The following is a 26408-nucleotide window of genomic DNA, read 5'->3' as shown; positions in this document are numbered from 1 at the left end:
TCCTGGGGAGGAAACATGTCTTCCTGGACGAAGGTCCATCCACCACATCGCATGCGTGGTGGAGCCCCGCGGTGGCCACACCAAAGTGATGGTCTCAGAATGGGTGAGCGCATTCCAGGTACACAACAGCGCCACAAGGGGCCTCAGTTCCTGGGAGAGCCTTGCTCTTAAGTCCTAACGTACATGGCAGTGTGTCCTCTCCTAGGGGACCCTGCAGCTGCAGGGTGGTGGGAAGGGTCTAAGCCACTGGCTCTCATGGCATCTGGTCAGAATCCTTGCTGCTGCTTTTTCTGTCCTTCCAACAGAAAACCTGGGCCCCTGGGCTGTAGGGGTGCCCCTGGGATGATTCTAGGCCAATCTTGTCCACTTCTATCCCTGGGCTCATAGAAGCACAGGCAGGTGGGCAGAGCTGGGCCTCAGCAATTCCGAGACTGAAACACACATATATGTATGAGGATCCTTCTATCTTTCAAACATGCCCTGGGCATCAATTATTTTTCCAGACTTCAGAGCCCTAAGAGAATGTTCCCTCCTCATGAGACTCGAGAATCAGGCCCAGCTGAAATGGGAGCTGGCCGGGAGAGGCTGGACCTGAAGGGGGATGGGCCAGGAACCCCCAGGGACACAGAATGGGGATGAAGAGAAAAGCACCCAGAACTGCTCTGGAGTTGCTACTGAAGGCCAGGCCACGGGGGTGGGTGGGGTGCCACTCCACCTGGGGATGTCAAAGACCTACCAGGCCCTCCCTCTGCACCACCAGAGGGCGCCCAGGCCTGGGGGAATCTGTGGGCACTTCAATGTCATTTGCATCTTGTCCACAGGGTGGATGCACAGAAGTAGAAGAGGAGAGTAGGGTCCCTGGGGACCAGCCCAGGTCAAAAAGGTCTAAGCACAGCAAGGCAGGGCCTTCTCTAATCTGGTCTGGTCAGGCTGATGGAGCTCCTGGACCTGTGGCCTAGGCTTGGGGACAAAGCCTGCGCAGGGAAGGTGGCTGATCTATGACAACAACCTTTTCTAAGAATCTATTCCAGCTATCCCTGCATTCATGGCCGCTTGCCTCTGCACAGTGGTCAGCACTAATGAGTCAGTGGTGAGGACAGTTACTGGTGGCTCCTAGAAATGTAGACACCTGTCCTATTGGTCCCTCGCACTGGAGAACACCCCTTTCCTGTGTATCTGCTCCCCAGGCCAGCTGTTGGGGTTGCCATCAGTAGTGCCAGGATTTACTAGGGATCCAGCCTAGGGCTGTGGAGAGCGAGGGGACACCAGAGCCTGAGGGTCAGGGCAGGAAGGTTCAGAGGGGGGGACATAAAGGGACCATGGATCTTTGATCTCCAGGCAGGAGCCAGACAGACTTGGAGGAATAAGACTTGAGCCCCAAACCAAGACCTCAGGGAAAGACCCCAGGCCCCAGAGACTCTGAGCCATAGCAAAGTGGGAGGAGGTATTGTGCCACCTGAACACACACCAGCTAGTGAGGCTGAGGACTCCCAGCATCCCAGCACCGACTCCTTGTAGCTGGAATGGCTTTCTCTGAGCCTCAATTCCCCATAGAGTGGGAGTAATAATAGGGTCACTTCATAAGGTTCTCCTAAGGGCCACACAGGGCATGCATGTATGACTAGCGAAGGGCCTGGCCCCAGAAAGCCTGCCAGCAACATAATTATCACTGGGATTCAAGGCAAAGGTTACACCAAATAAGAGTCTTGTACGTGCCCTGTGCAGGCAGGAATAACTGCAGTGCTGCTACCCACTGAAAGGGGGCAGCACTGAGCAGGGCGCCTGGGTGTGTCCCCCCCAAGCACTGCGCCATCCAGGTTGCTGCATCCTGAACGAAGCAATTAGCTAAGAGGACAATGTGCGTGGCCAGGACTGGGTTAAACCAGGTAGTGATAAGTGTTGGGGGGAAAAAATCCGCACTTGACAGCAACGATTATTTTTAACATGGAAAGTAGATTTGAAGGTGTGGCACCGTCCCATCTAGGCCTATTCCTAATACCCTTGGCCCTACCTTGGCCTTCTTCATCTCGGCCACCTCAGCCTGAAGCTTCTTCAGCTCCCTCTCATAGCGCGATTGGTTCTTGAGCAGCCGGGCGTGCTCCTTCTGCGCGGCCTGCAGTTTCTGCAGGTCTCGGTTCATCTCCCGCAGTCTCTTCTCATAATCCGCCTTGATCTTGTTGGCCTTCTCCTCTGTGTAGCACTCCATGGTGCCTGAGAGCAGCAAGAGGCAGCCCTCAGCTCTGTGTGTTCCCTCTGAAGGTGGGCTCATTAACAGGGGAGGCAGGATGCTTGGGTTCTAGTCTCACTGAGAGACGTCGGGCACGAGGTCTCGAAACAAGGGAATGGGGCTACGGATGCCCAAGGCCCCTTCCTGCTCTGACATTCTGTTGGAATGTGAGATCTCATCTTGAGACCTGAGGCCCTGATCCCTAGCTTCCCATGAGGGTGCTGCAGTCCACTCATGTGTGCTTGCTTCTGACCCATGATAACTGTGAGAGTAAAGGAGATGGGACTAAGGGGAAGGGGAAGAATCAGCAAGAGAAGTTAGTGACATGAGCTACAGCAGAAGGACTAAATTGGTTCCCTTCCCTAGGTGCTCCCTCCTGAACTACCAACAGACATCTCAAACTAAACAGGTACAAAACCAAGTTCCAGTTTCCACCTCTCACTCCAGCTCAGAGGCATCCTTGGTTCCCCTATCCCTCATGTCCCCAACTCCAAGCACTGACAAAGCCTTTGGCTCGACCTTCAAAACATATCCAGAATCTGCCCATGTCTCACCACCTCCTGTCTGACTTTTCTGGATCTTTATAACAATTTTCTAAATGGTCTCCTGCCACCATTTTTGTTCTCCTACACAACAGCCACAGTGATGTTTTAAAAATACTTTTAAATTTCACATCATGTGCTTCTCTCAAAACTCAACACTGCCTCATCTGCAGAGAAGAAGGCAACTTCCTTCCCATGACGGGCATGACCTGCTCAGGACTTTGGCTCTGTTGCAAGGCTCTTAGCATCCCTCATTCTGCTGTAGCACTACCTCATCTCCTTCCTGCCTCTGCTCAGTCACCTTCCCAGGTAGTCTCCCATGACCAACCTAGTTCCAAGTGTCCCCCATCTTCCTTCCTTGCTATATGTTTTAAAATAGCCCTGATGACCATCTGCCATTCTAGAGATCACACTTATTTTGTTCACGTCTATCTCTCTCAGCTAGAGTGTGCATTCCATAAGAGCAGGGGTTTTGCTCACGTCAACATCTCTAGAATCTAGGATAATGTCTGCTCCATAAGACACATCCAGCAAAGACTTGCTGAATAAGACAAAGGAATGAATACATGAATAATAAACTGAACTGGGAGAAGAAGAGTGTAAGGAGACAGAAGTCAGAAGGTGGCTTATAGACAGGTGCCAGGAACTAAATGCCGGAGAAAAGGCCAGGAAGTGTCCTGTTCACCTGCCTAGGTACATGAAGAAATAAAAAGGATTAAAAGATCCTAATATGTGAGATGTTAGTCTTAAAAAGGTGAATTTAAAACATGGCAGAGGACCTGGGTGTGACATAAAACTTTCAACTGTGGCCCAAAGAAGCCAGCTGCTATGGGGTGTGCTCTTGACAGGGGAGGGGCTCAGGGGAAAGCAGGGGTTGGCGAGGTGGGGAGTTCCGGCCTCACTGAGGTTCTGTAGCACACGGTCCCGCTCTAGCTGGGTGTCTCGGATCTTGTTCTGCAGCAGGATCAGCTTCTCCTCGTACTGGTGCTTGAGCGTCTGCAGGCGCCGCTGGCTGTTCTCCAGCTCATCAATCAGCTTCTGCTTGATCTCGATCTCACATGTCAGGTCGGCCAGGTCCGCCTGGAAGTTCACCTCTGCAGGGTCGGTGCAGAGCCAGGCTCAGACTGGCAACAGGGTAAGGGCCAGGTGGGGAGCACTCACCAGTCTAGGGAGGGGGTGTTTCCTCGTGTCAGCCATGACCAGAGGAAGGTGAAATGGTAAATCCAAGGTGGGCACAGTGCTGCCAAATATGGTAACACATTTAAAGAGCAGCCCCCAAAGGCACGCCTGGCCTCAAAATCTGGGAGCGGGTCTAGACATCCTTCCCACTGCTGTCGGCTCCAGAGGCCAACATCCACCTGTCACAGATACATGGGACCCTGCTTGGGTAGAGGAGGGTAAAATGATTGAATGCACCTTGCAGAGCCATGGGCCAGAAATGGCAGCAAGACAGAGCTAAAGGGGCAGGTGTCCCCACTTAGAGGAATGGGCTTTGACACTAGCCAGGCTTACATTCAATGCACTGCTCTGCCTGGACCAAACTGGGGAGAGTATGGACCTCTCTGAGCATGCTCCGTGGTGATGCAGGGAAAATAGCACCTACGCATGGGGTAGCAGTGAGGACTGGAAGAAGCCAGCACGTGAAATGCTGAGCTAATCACAGTGGCTGGCACATGATAAGCGCTCAGTATTTGCATCATTATCATTACGATTCTTGTTCTTGAATTCACAGCTGGGAGTTTTGAGCCTTGGATAACAACTATCTCAGAGAACTCAAGCAGGCCGATCCCACCCCAGGGGCATCTGAACATTCTCTGGGCCCATTGCTGACAGGAAGCCCGACCCTGGGCACTGGCCACAGGTGTCTCGTGTCCCCCAGCCCGGGCCCCCGCACCCTTCTCCTCGGGGTCTGAGTCTGAGTCCACCAGGCTCTCCTCGCTGCCCGAGTCCTCGTCTTCATCCTCACGCCCTTCCTCCTCCTCACAGCCACTCTCGTCTCGATCTTCCTCCTCCTGGGCACCAGGCACAATTAGGTTTCTGTGCCTGGCCTCCAGGAGGGGAGCCCAGAAGCAGAGGCCAGGCCAGATCCAATACCTCAGCTGTGTCAGGAGGGCTGGGGTCGGCCACACCCTCCCTCGGGAAGACTACCCCCTCCCCCAGTAGCCTGGGCACAGCCTCTCTGGAGGAGCCTCCATCCAGCCTCCTCTGGGATGAGGAGGAGGCCTGAGTGATGCAGGTCACCATGGCAACCAGCCAGAGCTAACAGATAGTGCAAGGATCGATGAAGGCACTCACCCCACTCCACCCTATAGGAAGGTGCTGATGGGGACCCCCAACCCCAGCAGGGACACAGGAGTAAACATGTGACCAGGAGGGGTGGGGGTGGGGGTCCTCACCTCCTCAGCCTCATTCTCGTCTGTCTCCTCACTGTTTTCCTGTTGGAGTTTTGCCCTCTTTTTGAAGGCTTCCTTCTCTGGACTGCTTGTGGAGTGAAGGGGAGCCCAGATTAGGGGGACTAACCCTGGTTTGAGCATACAGGCGAGGAGGGTGGAGGGTGGGATAAGGAAAGCTTCCAGCCAGGAAGCACAGGGGTAGGGCTGACTTCCTGCTCTCCTAAAAACCCAGTTGCTCTTTTTTGTCCTGCCCAGAATTAGCCTTGTGGGTTGGCGGGGAAGTACAGCATTGGAGGTGGTGGTGGCGGGGTCTCTACCCAAAGGGCAGAGCAAATTTGCTCCATGATTTCCTACACAATAATGGGGGAGCTCCTGGGGATGGGGTGTAGTGGGGCAATGGTGGTCCCTCCTGAACACAGGTGGGTCCATGTTCTTCTGGAGGGTCCATTTGCAATTTCCCACCTCGGGGCTCTCAGGGAGGAGGCAGCCCTTTGCTTACCTCTTCCTCCGCTGCCTGACCTCCTTCTTCTTCAGTCGCTCCAGGTCCTGCTTGGCCCTGCGGATCACCTCAGAAGCATCCTCCATGGAGCTGGCTGGGCTGGCCCCAAAGGCCGGACCGGCTGGGGATGCTCCCAGGGAATAGGGGCTCCGAGCCGATGCCCTTGACAGGCTGCGGCGGAGGGACTCATTCATGGCCTCACTCTCCAGGAGCTTTGTCCTGCATGGAAAGAGCAAGGGGGTGGGGCCAGGTGAGATGTTGTCATCACCCCGATCTTGGTCTGGCCAAGACCTCCTGCCTGCTCACACCTTCAGGGGCTCACTCACCGCAGCTCCTCAATTTCCCGGATATAGTTCTGGATCAGAGCACCGATGGCCTCGTTGCCATCACCTGGAGGACGGAAGGCAGAAGGAGCATGCAATAAAGAAGATGAGTGTCAGCAAGGACCTTCCCCTCTAAGACCAGTGACCTTGTATCTGTGCTTCCAATAGGGAGTGCACATGGACCTTCTCCATAAAGGAATCTCTAGCCAGGAAATATCTGTACACATGCACAGATAGGAAGCACTGTTGTAAGAGGCAGAAAGTGGAAACCAGCTAAATGCCCGTCAGAAGAGGGCTGTTTGTTATCAATAATTCATCATCACCTACAGAAAACCACGTAGTAGTTTAAAAAAAAAATTAGGCTGGTTTTAATATAGAGATTTATAAAACAAAATGCTAAATGAAAAGGGGAAGTCATAAGAATAATATAAATGATCTCCAATATAGAAGTATATATTCATATACACAAGAATATATTTAAACATACTTATACTTGAAACAGATGTACTGAGAAAGGTGTGGGAAAATATGTACTAAGTTGCTCCAGAAGGTTCCCTTCAGAGAAGCAGAAAGGACATGGTGGAATCTCAGAGGGGTTGGTGAGGGCACTTTAACCTCTAGCTTCATATACTGATGCAACACTTGCCTGTTTAAGAAGGATGTGTACATGTATTACTTTATTGTACAGAATTGTTTTAAAATTGGTTAAAAAGTATGTGAATGGATCGACCTGTGCACTGGCTGGCTGGCCTGCTCTGCCTAACATTCTGGGGTGGGAGTGGGGAAAGGAGGGTTGAGCATATTGGTGCTCCAACTGGCCCTGGTGCACCCTGACTTACCAGCCTTGGCCAGAAGCAGGTTGGCCTCCTGGCTCATGAGATGGGTGACACGGCTGTTGATGGCATCGATGGCTTCCTGCATGGCCTTCACCCGCAGCCGCAGTGCCCCGTTCTCCTTCTGCAGCATGGCATTCTCCCGGAACAGGTCACTGTAGCCCTCGGCTCCATCCTCCCCAATCACCCGCTTGCCCTGGGAAAGGGCGCAGGCAGGGAGCAGTCAGGTACCAAATCTCACAGGGAAGTGGTAACAATGCTCTTCTCTCCGCCAGGTCACCTGGCCTTTTGTAGGACATGGCAAAACTGCAGGGTCCCCTACCCCTGGTTTCCTAAAATACAGCTCCTGTCTCCCAATGCTCAAAACCCCCAAATATCCAAATTCTAGAACCAGCCATTCAAGGCCTCCCACTGTCTTAGCTTGACCTACCTTTCTGCCACTCATGTTTCTACCTCCACAAATGCTACTCCAAGGGACAAAACCCTACTGGGGCCAGGCAGTTGTCATAACTGAGGGACTCAATTTGGGTGTAAGGTAACAGGGAGTTGTGGAGACTGGAGCTAAAACTCAGAGACTTGATCTAAAAGAGGCAGCCACCATGCATTCCAGCGAACTTTGAGCCATATGTAGTTAGAACTTGAAATTTTTCCAGAAAAGCTAAAACTCCCTGATTTTCAGAAAGGTTGATGACTAAGCAGTCTTTTAAAACATGTGCAAGTCAAACCAAAATCCATTCATATGCCAGATTCAGGCCATGGGCCACCAGTTGGTGACTTCAAGCACAGTTATTGTAGTTATATGGAATTACACACTTCCTTCAAAGCACCATTTTCTTTACTTTTGCTCCCTACCTAGAATGCCTACCTGCTTCCTCTTTGTCCTCCAATATCTATATCAAAGCCCTCCTCTATGGGGACTTCCCTGACTACCCAGCAAGCAAGACCAACTTTCTCTCCTGTCCCCCTGCAGCACAGTGGGTGACTGTGGTCTCCATGGTCAACTTATCTATCGAAGCACAGCATTCTCATCTGTTCCAACACAGCATGTTCAGTGCACATAAAAACACCCTGGACAGTGTCTTCCCTGGGCAGGATATCTATGCAAGGACTTTGCATTCTAAAGCCTAGAGGGCTCGGGCTGCTGAAATCACCTGGGTAAGTTCCTAACACTGAGCCCCAGGCCTGGCACACAGCAATGCTCAGGAGGCACAAGGAGTGGATGGGCAGGTGACGGGGAGGTGGCAAGCATGCTGAGGAATCACAGGGCAGGTGCAGAGCCGGGCACTGGGTTCAGCAGGAGTGCTGGGCAGAGCCCGGGAGAGGCTGCTCACCGCCTTATACTCCATCAACTCCATCTGCAGGCGAGCGATCTCAGCCCGCAGTGCGCTGATCTGCTGGCTCGTCTTGTCCTGGTTCACCACCACCTTGTTCTTGATGTTGCGGGCCCGGTTGGCGTATTTGAGTGTGTTGAGTGTCTCCATGAAGTCCCGATCTGAGGGGCTCACGCAGGCAATCATGATGGTCTGGCTGAGGGTGCAGTCAGGCCAGGGTGAGAGTGAGGGGTGCGGAAGCTCTGCCCCCACCTGACGCCCCACTACTTTAATGCCTGAAGGACCTGAGCATTTGGAAGGGCAGGAGCTGGGATGCGGGTCTCTGGACCACCTGGCCGAGAGTTTCCCCTGCCGGAGGGTAACCCAGTGAAGGGAGCTAGCCAGGTGGGAAAGGTGGTGGTGCCTAATTGCCAGAGTCCTCTGATTAGTGATAAGGATGTGCCATAGCCCCTGCATTTTTCTAGCATTTTCTGTCTGTTCTTTCTTTTGGGCTGAATGACTTCCCTGAGGAATATCTCTCTCTGTTGTGCAGAGATGGGTCATGGAGCACTTCGAGGTCCCTGCCTAATCTTCAGCCTTGGATGGGAAGGCCTCTTCCTCCACAGGGCCATCATGCATCCAACCTTCACCTGGGTGTTCTCCAAAAACTTCCTTGCCTCCCCAACCCCTTCTCAGGGATGTTGGTCATCAGATACCTGTTGCCCCCCAGAGAGTCCTGGAGGAGCCGAGTGAGCTTGGAGTCCCTGTAGGGCACGTGCACCACCTTCTTGCTCTGGTCCCCCAAGGCGCTGATCACATTGCCCAAGGCCAGCTGCAGGAGACAGACCCTGTGCTCAGGAGTCACTCAGGGAGGGAGGGGCAGGCACAACACAGTCCCAAGCCATCTGTACCAGCCTTGCTGGCCCTAACAGCCCTCAGACCCCTGGATGGGTTTATAGGCAGATGTGCTAGATTGGTGAAATCTGGGCATTGGGGCAGGGGTGAGGCCTGAGAGTGGGCAGAGCCCCGGGAGGCCCCAAGACCTAGAAATAGTAGCTAGTTGTGCCCTGCCCAACAGCTGGCGAGAAGCCCCAGGAAGCCTGTGCAGCCTTGGAGTCACAGAGCCTTAGGAGGGTCTGAGCCAGAGCTGAGATAGCTGCCGGGGCTGGGGACCTCCATGTACCTACCAGGCCACAGTTGATGGAGATGCCCTCCTTGGCCCGCTCACCCGTGGCCCCTGTCCGCTTCAGCCTCTCAGAGCCAGCCAGGTCCACAAAGTGAAATTTGGCTGTGAGTGTCTCGTATTCGTTCGTAGGAGCTGTGCCCTCAGGAAGCCCTGTCACCGCCTCGTTCACCTGTAGCAGAAGAGAGCCTCTGACTTGCCAGCCCTCGCCCACCCTGAGACAGCAAACACAGGACGTTCACACGCCTGATTCTCATTCATTGCTCACAACTCGATATAGGTCTCATTACCCCACTGCATAGAAGGGGTCGCTGAAGCTCAAGAAAAAAAAAGAAAAATCGACAAGTGGCAGGGCAAGCCCCAACTCTGGTTTGCTAGCTTGGGTCCAGGGCTACTCGTGTTGTCCTCCCTCAACACCCCCATAGCAAGAAGCTCCTGGGCCCCAGAGGGCTCCTCACCAGGTCGGGCTGGGCACACACACGCATCTGGCACAGGTGGATGGTGAAGATGGCATGGGAGCGCGAGCTCTGTACATTCATCTGGGTGCTGGCCGTGGTACGGGACAAGGCGCCCTGCTTCAGGCACTGGATCAGCTGGGGACAGATGCAGAGGTGAGGCCTCAAGAGGCTGTGCTGCCAGCCTCTGGCCTTTCAGGATGTCCTGTGCCTGCCCTGTACCTCCCGTGGATGCTCACCTCCTCCTGGGAGTTGATGAGGCGAGACGTGACGCCTGTGGTATAGATGCCACCATTGGCATCCTCGTGGATCTTGATGTTGGACCTGCGGTGGCGAGCGTCAGGGTCACGAGTGCTATCAAACAGGTCAAGGATCTCCTCATTGTAGAGCTGTGCCAGGAGGGAACAGGGCTGGGTTCATATGGCACACAGCGCAGGGCCCCCAGGGGGCTTCTCCTGTTTCTAAACCACCTTTATTTTGCAGAAGTGGAAACTGAGGCTCTGGAAGTTAACTTATCTAACCCTGGTCCCTTTTGGGTTCTGAATTCTAGGATCTTTCTCCTGGACAGGGAAAGGAGGGCAGCTGGGCCCTGGGCAGACCTACCCTGAGGTTGTACACGGTTCCTCAACTTTGAGGAACCAGTATCCAGCAGCTCTCAGTCCCAGTAGGTAGCTAAGGACCTAAAGGGACAAAGGGATGTGGATCCTAGAGAGCAGACAAGGAAAACTTGACGTGACTTGGGCAGATCTTATTGCAATACTGGACTGGAAAAGAGGGGATGGGATGATTCCAGATGAGGGAAGGAGGAGGCAGAGCTCAGAGACCTCCAGGGGCCATTCCCTGATCCCCATGGTTCCTGGCGGTTGACATAATGACAACCTCCCAGGGGAGGGAGGAAGGTGGCGGCTATGTGCCTTGCCCTATGCTCAGGAGGGAAACAGATCATGGAGAAAGGCTGACTGGGGCCCAGCCTTCTGGGGAGCCTAATGTGGGGAGGTGGCCACCCATTTCAGATGGTAGCCCAGGAGATTCCTGTGATTGGAATCAGGAGCAAGGAAACTTCCACTGACAGGCTGGGGTGGTCAACAGGCAGGGAGCTGGGACTGGGAGCGGGAAAGGGATGGGGGAGAATCCAGTGGGGCAAGGGGGAGGGGGACTGCAGACCTCAGACATCTGAGGCACTGAGGGCCTTAAAGGGACAGAAATATCTCACAGGAAGGGGAAGAGGAAACAGAAGGAGAGATGGTAAAGAGGGGGCACTCTAGTGTCTGTCTGTATTGGGACAGACACACTGCATCATTTAACCCCTTGTGGTTCACCCCTTGGCATGGATCTTATAGAAAATAGCCTCCTTTTGTGGATCCCCATGGCAACGGGATGAAGAAAGGAAGGAAACAAAGAGATGTGAGAGAAAAGCTAATAGCGATACCCAAGCAGCAGGACACACATGCGTGCGTGTGCACACACACACACATGTGCACACACACAGAGGCAGGCAGTTCATCAGAAACAAAGGTCTAGAAAAACAAATAAAAATTCCCAAGCCTAAAATATAGGGTCCCCCTAAGAAATCAGGAAAGCAGTAGCCATGTGTACCCAGGAGGGAGTAACTGTTCTGATGGGTAGGAGCTGGAGCATGGGAAAGTGTGGGCAGGGCTGAGGTCACATATTTCCCTCAAAGGACAACCAGAGTACAATCGCAACACCAGGGTTTTGGGGTGAGAGCCCAGGGTACCTCTAAAACCAGCAAACACCACAAGGTTGGGCTCCTTGGCTTGAGTATTTAAATGCTGAGGATCTGAGAGGCCCAACCACATGTCCCGGAGAAACCTGGTCAGGCTCTTGGTGGAAATCATTTCTGCCTTCCTAGAAACCCTTTGGGAGGGCCCGTTCACAGTAGGGAGTACCTACACCTGGGTTACTGATCTGGGGTTTAGCACAGCCCAAGTGTCAAGGAGCCTAGAGATCTCATCCTTCACCCCAGAAAGTTCCTGGATACCACAGTTTCAGGCTGACATCCTCCCATTCACAGGTAGGGCTGGAGGCCAAGGAATTCTCTTCTAGGGACCATTTTGCCAGGAGACCCAAGAAGACTCAGAGCCAGGAAGCATCTCAGCCAGAAAGGGACAGGCAGGCCACTTGAAGGCGAAGGAGGGACCCAGTGAAGGCCAGAGGAAAGGCAGGAACCAAAGTTGTTACCATGCATAAGTAACATGCTTCCACGTCATCCTCGCCAACCCTAGGGAAGTAGACATCACCCCCATTTTGCAGATGAAGTTCAGAGCATGAAATGACATGCACAAGGTCACATGGCTAAAAAGTGTCAGAGCTAGAATCAGACAGGGTTTGAGGAGATCTCATAGGTCACTGACTCCTTACCAAATGATGGAGGAAACCCTTCAAAGCGTCCCACTGATCCTCCTGTCCTTGCCTGGGGACTTCCAGCAGCAAGGAACTCATCAGCTGTAGATGCCCCTGTGACTCCCTAGGCTACTCGACTGCACTGGAGGAGGACCCAGCTTGGGCAGTTTTGTGGTCTACCAGGTCTCCCTCCTGCCTGTCCCTCCTGCCTACCCTGCGAGAACACAGTACCTCCAGGAACTGAGCGCTGACTTTGAATTCAGGCCCAGCTACACCCTTCTCCTGAGCCCGTCGCTTGCGTTCAGCGATGCCCCCGAAGAGGTGAGCTATGGCCCTTGGGATGATGCCCTGCTCCTCCTCTGACGTCACCGTGTCGAAGCCAGTGCCCATAGTGTACGTCTTCCCGGCCCCCGTCTGCATTGGCAAAGACAAGGAGAGTGTTACCCAGCACCCTCTGGAGGCACCAGCGTGGAAGTCCCTCACTGTTCCCAGCCCTCCTGCTCAGCCAAATCCTCAGACAATAGACAAAACCATGCAGTTGTCTCAACTGCTCTAAAGGTGGGGCTCAGATGAGGGGACACCAAAGTCGGGTGGCCACTATTGGGATGGAGGTGGCTTACCTGCCCATAGGCCAGCACTGTGGCATTGTAGCCCTCAAAGCAGCCCTCGATAAGCTTGTTCACACAGGTCGAATAGATCTGTTCTTGCCAAGTGTCCAAGTCAAAAACAAAGTCATAGGTGAAGGCCTTGTCCTTCCCCAGTAGGACCTGGGGTTCCCCCGGGGTTACAGACGTACAGATGTGACAGCCCTCAATCTTCTCCTTTGACAGCTGGGGCCGGATCCTGCCCAGGATAGAAAAGCCCTGGCTCAGGCCCTCCTCCCTCACATTACCTGCCAGGCTTCCCATCGGCGCTGGGCAGAGAGGAAGGGAGGGGAGGAGCTAACCGAGGACAGCTTTGGTAACACAGTAATAAAAGAATCATACCCCCAGACAATTGTTGCTAACATTTATTGAGCACTCAGTGTATACTAAATCTATCTTTAACATATTTTATATAAATTAATCCATGTGTTCTTCACTATAAACCTGTGAGGTATCTATTATTTGCCTGATTTTACAGATGAGAAAATTGAGGGTAAGAAAGTTCAGATGACTTGTCCAAGGTTACATAACGGCAAGTGATGGGGCCAGCGCCAGATCTGTGTGGCATGAACCACAGATGTGGTGCATTCCTATAATTCCAGTGACACAGGAGGCCGAGGCAGGAGGATTGTGAGTTTGAGGCCAGCTTCATCAACATTAGCAAGATCCTCAGCAATTCAGTAGGACCCCATCTCAAAATAAAAAGGAGTAGGGATGTAGTTCAGTGGTAAAGCACCCCTGGGATCAATCCCTAATTCTATCCCTCCCCACCAAAAAAGGAGGGGGAGGGGGAGAAAAAAAAGAAAAGTAAAAAGCACACAGTCCTGGCTGGACTGGGGACCTTGGAGATCAACCCCTTCTGAGCAAGAATACTCTGCTTCTGTGGAAGCAAAGCTCAGGGCCAGGACAGGGAACAGAGGGACAAGCCTGGTTCTGGGTCACATTCCCCCAGGTCAGGGCCAAGTTCTGAAGGAGGCCAGAGCCTTTGCCAAAGCCTGTGGGGGCTGCAGGGGTCCTCCAAACCAACAGCCCCCCTCCCAGATGCCAGAGCCTGGTGGACAGTCACCAGGTCTGGCTCCCTGCAGGAGCTGAAGGGCCAGACTAAGCAGAATGTGGCATCTCAGACCAAGTTAAACATTTCCTGCAAAGGGCAGAAACCTCTAGAAAGGACAGCAGGCCAGCCACAGGGTAGGCCTATCTCTCAGACACTAGGAGGCCCCCTCATACAGAGGACAGTAAGTGGCATCAGGACTGAGTGGGGAGCCAGTCATGGGCAGAACTGTCTCCATCAGTTACCCCTTCTTCCCTTTTCCAAGTAGCCATCACCATGACGAGATCCCCATGGCAACCATGCATGAGTCAGTGAGCATGCGTGTGAAGAGGCTGGCTGAAAGCATCCCCCAACACCCTAAAGTAAAGGGGGGTTTAGGCTCTAGTGCCCATGGGCTCACACAAGCCAGCCCTGTTGGCCAGGCACTCACAATGAGCTGCTTGTGAGGCTCCCTCTCCCCAAGCCAACATTTACCAAGAGAAGAAAAGAATGAGTGGGACCAGGCCAGCACCCACCCAGGGCCCAGAGGCGCCCAGCCACAGAGCCCAGGGCCTCCAAGCTATCCTCCTGTCCCTGTCCTGAGCCCAGCCCCCCTGGCACTGAACAGTTTCAGGTGAACACCTCACTGAACTGTAGGCCAGTGAGGTGCTCACCTGAAAATGTTACCTGCACTTGGCTTTAAGGGAGTGGACTGGGGAGGTGGGAAAATTCCTGGGGAGGGGGCAATTATTTTCCCCTGTTGTTTCCACATGCGGTGTCTGGGTTTTCTTTAGAAGTGTTTTCTCTGAGGTATGAACAGGTCCTCACGATGGGTGGCTCTCCCCAGAAAGGAATGGAAGCCCAAGGAAGTTGCTATCCTATCCAGTTTTCCTGGGCCAAGGTAAAGTGAGAAACTTGCTTCTCAGCCTCCCACCTGAATTGGTTTCTGAGTCTTCTGTTTTTGTTTTTATATCAGGGATTGACACCAGAGGCAATGAACCATGGAGCCACATCCCCACCCCTTTTGCTTTTTATTTTGAGACAGGGCCTCACTAAGTTGCTTAGGGCCTTGCTAAGTTGCTGAGGCTGCCCTTGAACTTGCGATCCTCCTGCCTCGGCCTCCTAAGCAGCTGGGATTACGGGCATGCACCACTGTGCCCGGTTCTTGCTCATCCTCTCTGGACCTGCAGACCAGAACCCCACCCCAAGAGACCTCAGGGTCAGCAAGATTCCTATCTCTACATAAATAATGGCAGCTCAAACACTGAGTTCTCACTGTATGCCAAGCAGCGTCTGCACACTGACACATACTAACTCATGACAACCCATTTATGGATGAGGAATCCGGGATGGTGTCCTCCAGTGTCACAGACAGTAACGAGCCAGTTTGAGCTCAGGCTGTCTGCATGCATGTCCCTGTGATGGTCCTGCACTACACTGTCTATAAGGACCGGGGCTCAGAGGGCCAAGGGAAAGTCTCATACGCAGACAGAGGGATAAGACACTGCACAGGCTACAGGCTAATAGACAGGACCTCAAACCTTGCTCTGTCCTGGGCCTGTGGGACCTAAGACCAGGGCATTTCCTCCCAGGATATTTGGATATTCCCAGGTGAAGCAAGGTTCTGGTCCAAGCAGCCTCTGAGGACCCTCGAGCTGCGTGGGCAAGCATGAGCTCCTGAGGACACCCTCCCCACGTGGCTGCCTGCGATGGGATTTCTGGATCCAGTTCAAATACCATTTAATTACTGCAGGCAGATGGCAACACTGGCGATTGGAGCAAATCGAATCAGCATCCCTAGAGACAGTGGGAGCAGGCAAGGGGGAGCAGCAGCCCCGCTGTCAGAGCCCTTCAATGAGAGGGGCAGCCTCGCCTTCAACAACTAGCCCCTAGACCACCCAGGGAGCCCACCTCCCAGGATGGAGAGAGTCAGCAGGAGAGCCGTCTGGAGGGAGCATGCAGACAAGGGCACTCCAGGGTTTTAGGGTTCAAAAGTTGTAGGCTACATTATTGGTTCACCCTGAGACCCTTTGTTGGCCCAGCACATTCTGACGTGGGGTTCTCTGTGGTTAGAGAGAGCAACAGAGCCCCATGCTGGCCCATTCTAAGCATGAGGTGCTTTATTAGGGCACAGGTGGGTGAGCAGTGTCACCTAGAAAAACAGGTACCAGCTGGAAGAGAGAGGACATGGGCTCTGGATGAGTCACTATTCTAAAAGCAACTGACTAGGAGAGGGAGAGACTGACAGTCCCAGGAATGGGACTGAATGGGTAGCTATGGATGGAAGCAAGGGAGGATGACTTCCCGGATGCGTTCCCTGTGCTAGTTCAGGGCCAGGCAGCCCCCTCAGGTTACCTTACTTAAGTGATGCTTTTAGAAAGGAAAGAAGAGACTCAAAGTGGTTAAGCTGCATGCACAGTACACAGTGAAGCAGGGCATCAATCCTGGCTCGAGCTAACTACAAATGCCCTTGCACTTCTCTGAAGGCATCCTACCCAGAAAACTCTCAATCCCCAGATCACTAAAGAAATTTCCTCCCCAGTACCACCATCAGAGGCAGGAGTCCTACATGTTCATCCACACAGATGCCTTCCACGGCTCGCCATCCTGGGGCAGCATTCCTCACCACACCTGTCTCAGGGAGAATTCAAACCTGGTCCTTGTCCAGCCTCTGACCTCTTGTGGCATATGACTCTGGACTTCCGCCTGGGTTATCTAGAGATCTTCCCAGTTTTAACTTTCTAAGAACAGCATCACCCCAGCCCCCAGCAGCCTCTTCGCCTGGTCCCACTATGAATGACATCATTTCTTTGGGTTGCTGTCTAGGTGGTAGTGACCCATCCTGCCCCAGAAAAGAGAGTTCCCCTTAAAGCAAGGTGGCAAGGATGGGAACCACTTAACCTTGGTGCATGGGGAGAAGTCAGGAGTGTCTCTGGGCTCTTCTGACCACACCATGGGCCCTAGGAGCTATGGACAGAGCCAGGACTAGGGTGAAGCATGTGCCTTAAGCACGAAATTTAAGCAGGCAAGGGAATCAGACAAACCCTCAGTGATCCAGATAAATTAAAACAAAAGACAGAAAAACCCCCAAAACCTCAAATTGGCAAACTATGGCCCTTGGGTCAGCTGCTTGTCTTTCTGTCCATCATGGTACGTGGCCCAAAGATCCTGGGACATTTCTGCCCAGGGCCGCCTGAATCCCACCCAGGGTCATCTCACCCCCAAGCCCCACCCCTCCCGCTTCCCCCTTCTGCAGATCCTGCCCTGCTCCGAAAGGCCCCGGAACCCCCCAGAACAGAGCCTGCCTATTTTGCCACTTGGCAACCCGCAGGCTGAGCGGCGGCGCGAGGAGAAAGGGCCCGGGGCTTTTCAGAGGCAGGATCTGGCACCGGCGGCGAGGGCGCAGAGCTTCCTCCGCTCACAATTGAGCAGGGGCTGGTGTGATGTGGGGGGCGGTCCCCCGCCCCGGGGACTCGAGCCATCGCGGCGACGGACGCGCGGGCGGCTGGGAGCCCCCTCCTCCCGGGCCCGCCCCCAGCCGCTCGGTGCCGCCGCCCGCGGGGGACAAAGGCTGCGAGCCGCGGGCCGGGGCTGCGGGAAGAGCTGAGCTCAGCGGTTCCTCGGCTCTTTGAGGAGCCTGGAGGACAGGACAGAGGAGACAGGGAGGAGGCAGGCCGGGGCGGGTGGCTGCTGAGAGGCTGCCAAGGATGGAAAACTTCCTCTGCCGAGGTAACAACTGGGCACATCCGGGCACGTGCCTGGAGCCCCACACCCAGCCCCGCTGAGTGGGAGCGGGAGGATGGGGACTGCCAGCCTCACTTCCAACCCTCTCTAGTGACATCACGTGAAGTCGGCCAATCACCCCTCCCAGGAACTCCTCCCAGTGACCTTGGGCTCCCAGGAGTGAGTTTAGCTTCTTAGATGAAATCAGTCCCACCCATCAGTAGGGCTGCTCCCACGTTCCAACTGACCTGCCAACCAAATCTTATCCCGAGGCCCCCAAGGGCCCCGGGCTCTTTGCACTTGGCCTTATTTCTCATTGAGGAGAAGTAACAAGCTGTGACCTTAAGATATCTATGAACTGTTCCGGAATTCTAGAAGATTCTTACAAAGATAATGCATGGTCTGTGATTCCTGATGCATCTTCTCTGTACTATAACCAACATGGTCCTCAGGGAACAGGCCGCCTCTTGCTAGGTGCTATTTAGGATGCTGTTCGAAGTTAGGCCATCACCTACCATTTAGTTCTAAAGTTGGAATTTTTTGCCTCTAATTCTAATACAAATGAGGCAAAAACTTGGCTTAAGGTCACGGAGCTAATAAGAAAGAAGATCTTCTATGAAGATTACCTTCATTAGCCCTCAGTCCAGAAGATTCCATCCAGAGGAGAACCTGAGACACCTAGCATGCATGCAGCTGCCCACCTGTGTGTAATTTGGACTTGAGGACTTCCAGGCGGACGGACACTGTCTCCCTAGGCCTTACCTCACAGACTGTCAGAAGAAGAGAAACCTGGACTAGACTCATCTCTTAAATAACCAAAATAACCAACATGACTAGATCTTTCAAAAAAAGCTTCAGGGGGCTAAGAGCATATCTGCTCTTTGCTCCAACAGGATCCCTAATGCCTTCCTGGAATCCTGAAATGCAGCCCCCAGAGGCTAGTCAGTCTCTGGGCATGCAGCACCAAAGCCTGAGGGGAAAAGTAAAGTTGGCCCAGATTCTACTGCTTCCCTCCTCATGTCCAGTCCCAAATCAGCACACCTGGCTTCAACCAGGATGGCAGGGGCAGAGGGGCAGTCAAGTGTTGCATCCTCCATGGTGGAAATGTGTGTGTGTGTGTGTGTGTGTGTGTGTGTGTGTGTGTGTGTGTTTAGGGGCAGAGGTAGGGGAGGGACACAGAGAGGAACCCCATGATCTTTTTTTTCCCCATGATCTTTCATTTGCTGGCACACCGGATCACTTTGCCATGTTGTAACCTGCCAGGGGCCAGCTCTTCCTCATCAGTGACAGGACAAGATCAAAGGGGAACTTAGCTACAGCAGGGGGGATTTAGATAAGCTAGCAAAAAGAACTTCCTGCCTGCAATGCTTGTTAAACTGAACAGGGAAGCTTGGGGGAGTCTGGAGTCTTCTTCTTCCAGCATCCTCTGCCTCCCAGGCCTCATCCCATAAGGACGATATCTACTATTTGTTGAAAACCTGGGTTCCCAGCTCATTGATGCACATGAAAGGAGGTACTGTGTCGTGACAACCCTAGGAAGCAAGGGATATGTTTAGGGAGGCTCGGAAGGTGAGATTTAACAACCGAGAGTCACACAATTTGTAATGGTGAAGATGAAATTCCAACCAATCCTACCCTTGCCCAGTCTGGCTGCATCCCCCAAGCAACTCTGCACCAGGGCAGGAGAGAGGTTGGACTGAAGAAAACCGATCCCCTCAGAGAATCTCCCTGGCTGATGTCACCAACAGCTGCCAGCAGTGCCATGAGGGGCCTGTTGGGAAAGTATTTCCCCATTTTGTCATTAAGGAAGCTGCGGCCAGGGGGCCTGGGAAGCATGGAGCTTGCTTCCCTGCCAAAGCAAGGTAGCAGCACTCCTCAGCAGTAGAAAGAAAACGTCCGCACCCCCCTTTACTGAGCACCCTCTCCTCTTCCTCCTCCTCCTCCTCCTCCTCCTCTCCCTGGCAGCCTGCCAGTTCTGGGGAAGGCGGCTGGAAGCAAAATCCCTGCTCTCTCTGGGGAGTCTGGCTCCGAGACACCAGGGGGGATTTAACTGACTGAGCCCAGACAAGGCACCTCCCCACAGAGGCCAGGCATCTATCAGTCAGGGTGGCAAGATCCACTTTGGGGTGCTGACCCTTTTAGCTGTGTGGGAAAGTGGGGGCAGAGCCACCAGAGAGCCCTGTAACAGCCTGAGGGTCTTGTTGCCTTCCCCATAGAGCTTCCCTGGCCTCTCAGACTTGTCCCCAGCCCAGCCCTCCTGCAGCTGGCCTCAGGGGCTTGCTCTGAACCCTCACAAGAAGGTTTTGTATAGTGGAGCCAAAGGACATGGGTTTATGAGGCCCTGGCGGGCCCAGTGAAAGGGGTCTGTCAATCCTTTCTGCCTTTTGCCCCTGAACACTGTCTTGAGAGCATGGAGAGGTAACAATACTCAAAGAAAACCTACAGGAAGTGTTGGGGTGTCAACCCCACAAACAGGGTTCAGAACTCTCACCCCACCCCCTCCTCAGGGATGTGCTTGACCATCCTTTCAGTTCATCCCAGAGTCCTGGCCACGATCTCCTGAATCATGCTGGGGAAAGGCTGGCAAACGGGAGGGGCGTATGGTATGAGGCATCTGAGGAGGGTCTCCCTGCCCTTCACCCTCTAGGCCATCAGCAGTACTCCCCAGAGAGGCTGAAACCAGGCACTGGGGAGGACATAGGAGAAGACAGGATGTGGTGTCAGCAGCAGGGAGTGGGATGCAGAGGCTGAGAGAAAGGGCCAGTCCCTCTCCTGAGCTGCATGTACCCCCAGCCCGCCCTGTGCTGGCAGGCTGGCTGCACAGACCCGGCTGTGAGAGCACCAGGAGCTTCCTGAGCCATGGACTGACTCCTCTGGCTCTGGGGCCTGGGAAGGGCAAGCCTAGCTCAGGGAAGTGCCACTCAGCTGTGCTCTTGCAGACCCACCCCCACCATGGGGCATCTGGCAGGGGTTTCCCATGACCTCCTGGGAGACAGGAGATGCTGCAGTTTGGCTTAGCCCAGAGCCCAGAGCTGTGATGACATCTGCATCTGGTGGGGGACAGCTCAGTGGGGACTGGACCCTGGGGACGCTCCCCTGCTGAGGAATGCAGAGCAGCAGGCGGCTGGCTGGCTGGCTGGCTGGCTGTGGAGGGCTGGCTGTGGAGGGCTAGCTGTGGAGGGCAGGAGCCACGCTGGCCCTGGCCCTGCCCCCACTGCCAGCCTGCGCAATAGGTTCTCTAGGTGCACCTTCATTCCGCCTAGGTCAGCCCAGCCCAGCCTGTGAAAGGACTGACAGGCAGCTTCCACCACCAGCTATGATAGTGGCCTGCCACCGAGAAGACAGAGGTACAGGGACTTAAGCATCTGGGGACAGGAACCATGGCATGCCCGCTTTTCCATGCTTCAGAGCAGCTGGAGGTAAAAGGGGGAGTCCTCCAGAGAACACTGCAGTCCACACTGCTGCCAGCCTGGGGCTTCACTGCCCCCGCCCCAGTCTCCCCTCTCCCTCCATAGGATGGGGGGTGTGGATCTGTCTTAGCCCTGCTCCTTCCCTGGAAGTGCTCCCTCCAGCTGTTCTAAGCGGGGGTAGGAGGACTCTGCTTTCCTCCTTAATGCCCTCAATTGCAAGACTGTCCAGAGGGTAAAATGAAAGGCCATGAGGCCCAGGAAGCCTGGGGTTCTAACCTTTGGCTGAGGGAGGAGGGGTGGCAGCAGGAGAAGACTTGGAAGCCCCAGAACCTCCTTCTCTAGAGAGTGCCAAGAGAATGGGGAGGCAGGAACTCCCCCAAACCAAAAGGAAACCACAAGGATTTAGGAACTAGGGCCACGGTGGGGATGGGCAGCCCTATGCCAAGTAACCCGGTAAGGCAAATCCCTTGCCACACAGCTGCATAGCGCTGTGCGCTTCTCCCACATTCTCCTCCAGGGCAACTGTGTACAGAAGTAAAGCATTTGAAGAAACCGAAGCAGAGACCAGAACACTTAGCCAATTAGCAGCTGGACTGGAGGTGGCTTAGAGCAGTCTGAGGAGCCACGTGCTTGCAAAGAGGAGTGCTCTGGGTTCAGATCCAGCCTCCTGCATCTGCTGCTGTGTTCACTTGTCTATAAAAGGAGAGTAGCCTCAGTTTCTTGGTGGGTGTAATAGGATAATGCAGGCACAGTGCCTGGCACAAAGTAAGTGTTCAACAAATCATAGTGCTAAGCCACTTCCTAGTTCACTCTCCTTTCTACCACAGCAGGCTTTCTGCTCTGAATAAATAAATAGGTGGAGTCACTTTGAATCACTTTACCCAATAATTCACTGTGGCTTAAAATTAGGGAGATACTTCTTAGGTATACTTAAATTAGGGCTTATTTTTAAACATTTTATTCATACTTGACTCTGAAGGTATCTACCTGTATTTTGTTCCCTCCAAGAATTAAATGCCTTCTACTTCATTCAAACCTCTGCTCTGCATAAATGAAAAAATCAGAACAAACCAGGTGTCCCCATTCCCCAGTGAGTAAAACTGAGGCCCAGAAGGACAATCAGGAAAGGGGACCCATGACCCGTTTAGCAGATACATTGCATTAGTCCAGCCCTGCCCTTTGCTCCCCGAGCTGTAAGAGTAAGGGTGTCAGGCATGTGTCACCTCAGTTACCTCCCAGCCCCAGCCCCAGCCCCACCCTTAGGTTTACAAAAGCTGAGAACCAATCAAGCATGCGGGCTGGGTGGTGGAGGAGGGGAGGTTTCCGGGGCTTGTGGCTACTACACTCCACTTCCTTGTGATGATGTAAGCCCTGTCAATGCAGCAGGAGGCCACCACCAGGACTCTCAGGTCTCCACACAACCCTCAGAGCTCCTGCCAAGGCCTCAGTTTCTGCAAACTGGAAAGCATGAGATGCAGTTGGCATCAGTTGGCTCTGAATGGCTTTGGGACCCTGAAGGCACCCACATGCCCACCCCCATAGTTCAGTCTTCTTCATTCTCCCAATCCCACAATGCTCTTGATTGAAAATTTAGATAGCTATGGACCAAGATTTCAGACTAGTCTGGAACTAGGGAAATAATTGCAGCTAGAGAACCCCAATGGGAGAAGACAGGGGTCCACTCTAACACTGTCCCTTGGGTCCCCAGCTGGGGCTCCCCTCAATTCCCTTGCTACCCTGTTCAACCCTGTATTCTCAACGGATGGATGTGGGACTGGCCAAGGCACCTCCCCCTCCCCTGCAGACTAAAGGAAGGAAGTTTAGGGAAGCTAGGCAGAGATAAGCGGGAGGGGGTTAGGCAACGCAACACTAAGGGCTCCCCTCATGGTGGGGGCTCAGAGCTGGGGGCTTGAAAGGGTCTTAAATAAACTCACCATGTGACTTGGCTTCCTTCCCCAATTTCGACTTTGCCAACTTGCATCTCTTAACATTTGTCAGGCCTGTATTTCTGCAGCTGGCCCGGGGTTACAGCTCAGCCTCACCTCTCTCTAGCTGTGCTACATGTCCTCCTCCCCCACCCCCAGGTAAAGGCCAGTTCTAGCCCAGCCCAGGAAGCTGAGAGTCCTTACAGTACAAGGGGATTAATGGATAAAGGGATCAGAGGGCAGGCCTGAGGGGACTGGTCTGGGATCTCTTGGTAAAGAACTGACTAGCCCCAGTTCAGGAGCAGATGGGCCTGACTCCACCTAGCTGGGGAGGCAATGGGGTGGGGCTTTGAGGGCCTACATACACCTGGACATTTTCCCCTAATCCTGAAGCCCCAGGTCCTGCAAATTTCCTCGGGTTTTTCCGGAGCCCAGGCCTTCCCAGCAGCACTTTGCAGATGGCCAGCTTTGATCCTCATCCCAGATTAGGGCCCAAGAGGCCAGGGCCTGGAACTTCACCTAGTGGAACAGCCTGGGCCTCTCTTCCTAAGCACACACATCAGCCCAAGTCTGTCTCAATCCTGGCTCCCTGTCCCAAGAGCTGGACTCCAGGGTTCATCACAAGTTAATCTCATGGGAGTTCAGAAAGGCTTCAGTTAGGGACAAAGGACTTCCAGGAAGTCAAAAAGATACTGAACCTGGCAGGAGGTAGTAAGCCCTGGGGAAGCAGTAGGTATAGGCAATTCCAAATCCTTGGCCCTTCTCATAAGTGCTCTATTTGACTGCAGCCCCACACCCAATCCTTTAGGTGGCACGAGTGGTTTCTGGGGGCAGGAGATAGGACATCCAAAACAAGGAGAACTCCCCCTATGGCTCGTTACTGGCACCATCTGCTCCCCCTCCCAGCCCAGCCTTGGCCCAGTCCTACCCTCAGTTCTCTGATTAGAAACTGGGTTCTGTCCAGGCATTGTCTGCCTTCCACGGCCGGCTGCCCATTGAGGTCTGGCGTGTGCCGGGCTGGGCGCTCAAGCTGAGCTGGAGAGCTAGAGCCGATGGCAGAGAGGAGTGGGCGGGGCCCTTACCTTCCTGCAGCCCCTGAAAGCCCAGGCCCTTTTGATGCAGGGTTCCTTCCAGATCAGCCACTCAAGGCAAGGTATGGGGACCTCACTTAGGACCATCTGACTGGGAAGATCACCCTAAAGCACTGGGTGCAGAGAGCAGGCACAATCCTTTCTCTGTGGACAGGGCCCCAGGATTATTCTGGTAATGTGAAGGGAGCACTGGCTTCTCACCCTTGACATAATGTGCTGTCCCCTAAGGCTCCCCCCCACCCCCTGGGAAGCCCCTCATCTTACCATGTCCCAGCCCAGGCTGGGGACCCTGAACAGATGTGGAGGGCCTTTGTTTGACTCTCTCCTGCAAGATGGAGTCTAAAGGAAAGCCCCCCTGGAAGGGGCACCCCAAGCTCCTTTCTTCCCAGCCCTGGTTCACACTGGATGGGGGTTGCAGCTTCATTTCCCTTTTATGGCGCTGGACTCTCCCCATCTGCAGCAGATGCCATATTTACATTTCTCACTCCCACTCCCCACCCGTGCACCTCCCTCTCTCGACCTCCAAGGGCTCCTGCTGCAATGTCAGCCCCAGCGACAGCCTGGCCCCGCCCCAGTCAGCCCACCAGGCACCTGCAGGGCTCCTCTTTGTCTCAGGCTGTTCGGAGCCAGGAAGGCTGTACTCAAGTGATGCTCTGAATGCTTCCTGGGGTACAGGGTGCAGGGCCTTAATCTCCCTCCCTCAGCCTCAGATCTGGAATCAGCCTCAATGCCTCCTCTCTAGGATGCAGAGGACTGTCCAGGTGGCTAGGGGCATCTGCCCTGGGACAGGAAGTGGGGCCTTCATCCATTATCATTTCTGGCCCTGTCTAAAAGCAACTTCCCAGGACCCCTGGAATCTGGGTCATCTCTGACCCAGGGGATCTGGAGACCTGTCTCAGGGACCCACCGTAGACCCTCCACTCCCCCTATCATACAAAGCTGTGCAAAGCCTCTCTACATCCCTGCCTTGGTGAAGTCCCAGATTGGTACTCTCCTAATACACCCTCTCAAAGAGAAAACCCCCAAATAAAAACAGGGAGAGGCAGTGTGGTGTAAAGCATCTCCACCCAGCACAAAGAACACAGATGGTTCAACTTTGCAGTATTTCCTGTCCCTGTACCTCTGTGTGCCCCTCCCGACAGAACCTACCCAGCCATGCCCTCTCTAGCCTAATTTCTGTCAGATCACTTCACATCTGAGAGCTGTCAGGAATGGAACTCCCAGAAAAATCTACCCAACCCTTCCCTGTTCAATTTCACCTGAGTGCCGGAGGATGGGCCAGTGTCACACCCTCCTGTCCTCTCAAAGGTAGCCTCTCAAATATACCTAATCCCCCCTCCTCTCACCCCATCTCCTTTTGGGGCAGGCCCTGCAGGATTCTTTCCATTGACTCTCCACGTTAGGCCAAAGCACCATTCCAGCCCTTCTGTGGTCTTAGAACCCATCTCTGCAGAACGAGCTCCGGGAGGGTGTGCTGCCTTGACTAGCCTGACCGAGCACAGAACTAGCTTACTGGGGTAGATGAGGGCGAAAAAAATTTCCGATATCCCGCTATGAGACAGCAGCCTCGTGGGGAGGCGAAGAGGAAACGCACAGACGCCCGGCCTGGGCCAGGGCTGGGTGTGAAATACCGGATTTCCTTGTTTATTCGATATTCTGATCATTAAGGGCTCCCAAGAGGGGCCCGAAATTAACCACCCAAACAAAGCCACCTTCCAGCAGTCCGCCGGGCCGCCGCTCCCCTGCGGCAGCGGGGCCAGCGCGCGGCGCCCTTCAGCCCGGCCCACGCCGGCCCCTCCTCCGGGAGTGCGGGCTCCAGCTCCAGCGATGTCCGTGCCCCGGGCTCCAAGCCCACCCGAGACAAAGCCCGAGCCCCGCCGCACACGCTCCTTTTTCCCGCTGTCGGTCCCTACCTGACCGCCACCTTGACGCAGCAGTCCCCTTGGCCAGCCATGGTCTTCTGACGCTAGGGTCTGGGCGTGGATCAAGGGCGGGGGTCCGGGGGCCACTGCCCAAGGCAGTGGCTGCGGCTGCCGGAGGCGGGAGCGCGGGCACTGCTGGCGAAGGCTGTCGCCGAGGCTGGAGGTGTCATGCTCGCGGGAGACAGGCAGAGGGGCTTACCCACTGCCGGCCCCCCGGGGTCGATCCAGCACACCTCTTGGAGCCATCGGGCGGCGGCGCGTAGCTAGCTGACAGCCGGCAGCGCGACCCACTGCTCCCCACCGCGCGACACACGCGCTCACACACCTCCCACCCCGGCCACCACCTCCCGCCGCAGCGCGAACAAAGGGGGCGGGGGCCGACCCGGCCCAGGACCCGCCCCCAAGCCCGGCAGAGCCGCGCCGGGCCCCGCCCCACCCTGCAGCCACCAATCGAAGGCCCGAAAGAGCAATAGGGGCGGGACTTGAGCCTTTAAAGGGATCTCTTGGCTCGGGTCCACCGGGTTGCTGGGGGCGGGA

At 54.4% G+C, this 26408-nt stretch overlaps 1 protein-coding gene across 5 annotated transcripts in view; it reads right to left on the bottom strand.

The window, feature by feature from the left end:
* Kif21b (kinesin family member 21B) overlaps nt 1-26202 on the bottom strand; it is a 47821-nt gene extending 21619 nt beyond the window's left edge. For 2 of the 5 annotated variants that reach the window (XM_027945652.2, XM_027945654.2), the window contains exons 1-15: nt 25863-26202; nt 12747-12969; nt 12358-12540; nt 10005-10154; nt 9769-9903; nt 9315-9482; nt 8844-8959; nt 8149-8344; nt 6824-7013; nt 5988-6051; nt 5662-5880; nt 5166-5250; nt 4664-4781; nt 3672-3863; nt 2012-2211 (exon numbers count right to left, since the gene is read on the bottom strand). In XM_027945652.2, coding sequence (XP_027801453.1) covers nt 2012-2211; nt 3672-3863; nt 4664-4781; nt 5166-5250; nt 5662-5880; nt 5988-6051; nt 6824-7013; nt 8149-8344; nt 8844-8959; nt 9315-9482; nt 9769-9903; nt 10005-10154; nt 12358-12540; nt 12747-12969; nt 25863-25903 — 2280 coding nt within the window. In that variant the 5' untranslated portion in view covers nt 25904-26202. The remainder of the gene's footprint in view (nt 1-2011; nt 2212-3671; nt 3864-4663; nt 4782-5165; nt 5251-5661; nt 5881-5987; nt 6052-6823; nt 7014-8148; nt 8345-8843; nt 8960-9314; nt 9483-9768; nt 9904-10004; nt 10155-12357; nt 12541-12746; nt 12970-25862) is intronic. The other 3 variants (XM_027945653.2, XM_027945655.3, XM_071600192.1) reach the window with 2 other exon arrangements.
* Between the last annotated feature and the right edge of the window lie 206 nt (nt 26203-26408).

The sequence above is a fragment of the Marmota flaviventris genome, chromosome 12, assembly GCF_047511675.1.
Source record: "Marmota flaviventris isolate mMarFla1 chromosome 12, mMarFla1.hap1, whole genome shotgun sequence".
NCBI lineage: Eukaryota > Metazoa > Chordata > Mammalia > Rodentia > Sciuridae > Marmota > Marmota flaviventris.
Note: the sequence above shows the minus strand (reverse complement) of the source record. Positions and strands in the feature narration are given on the sequence as shown.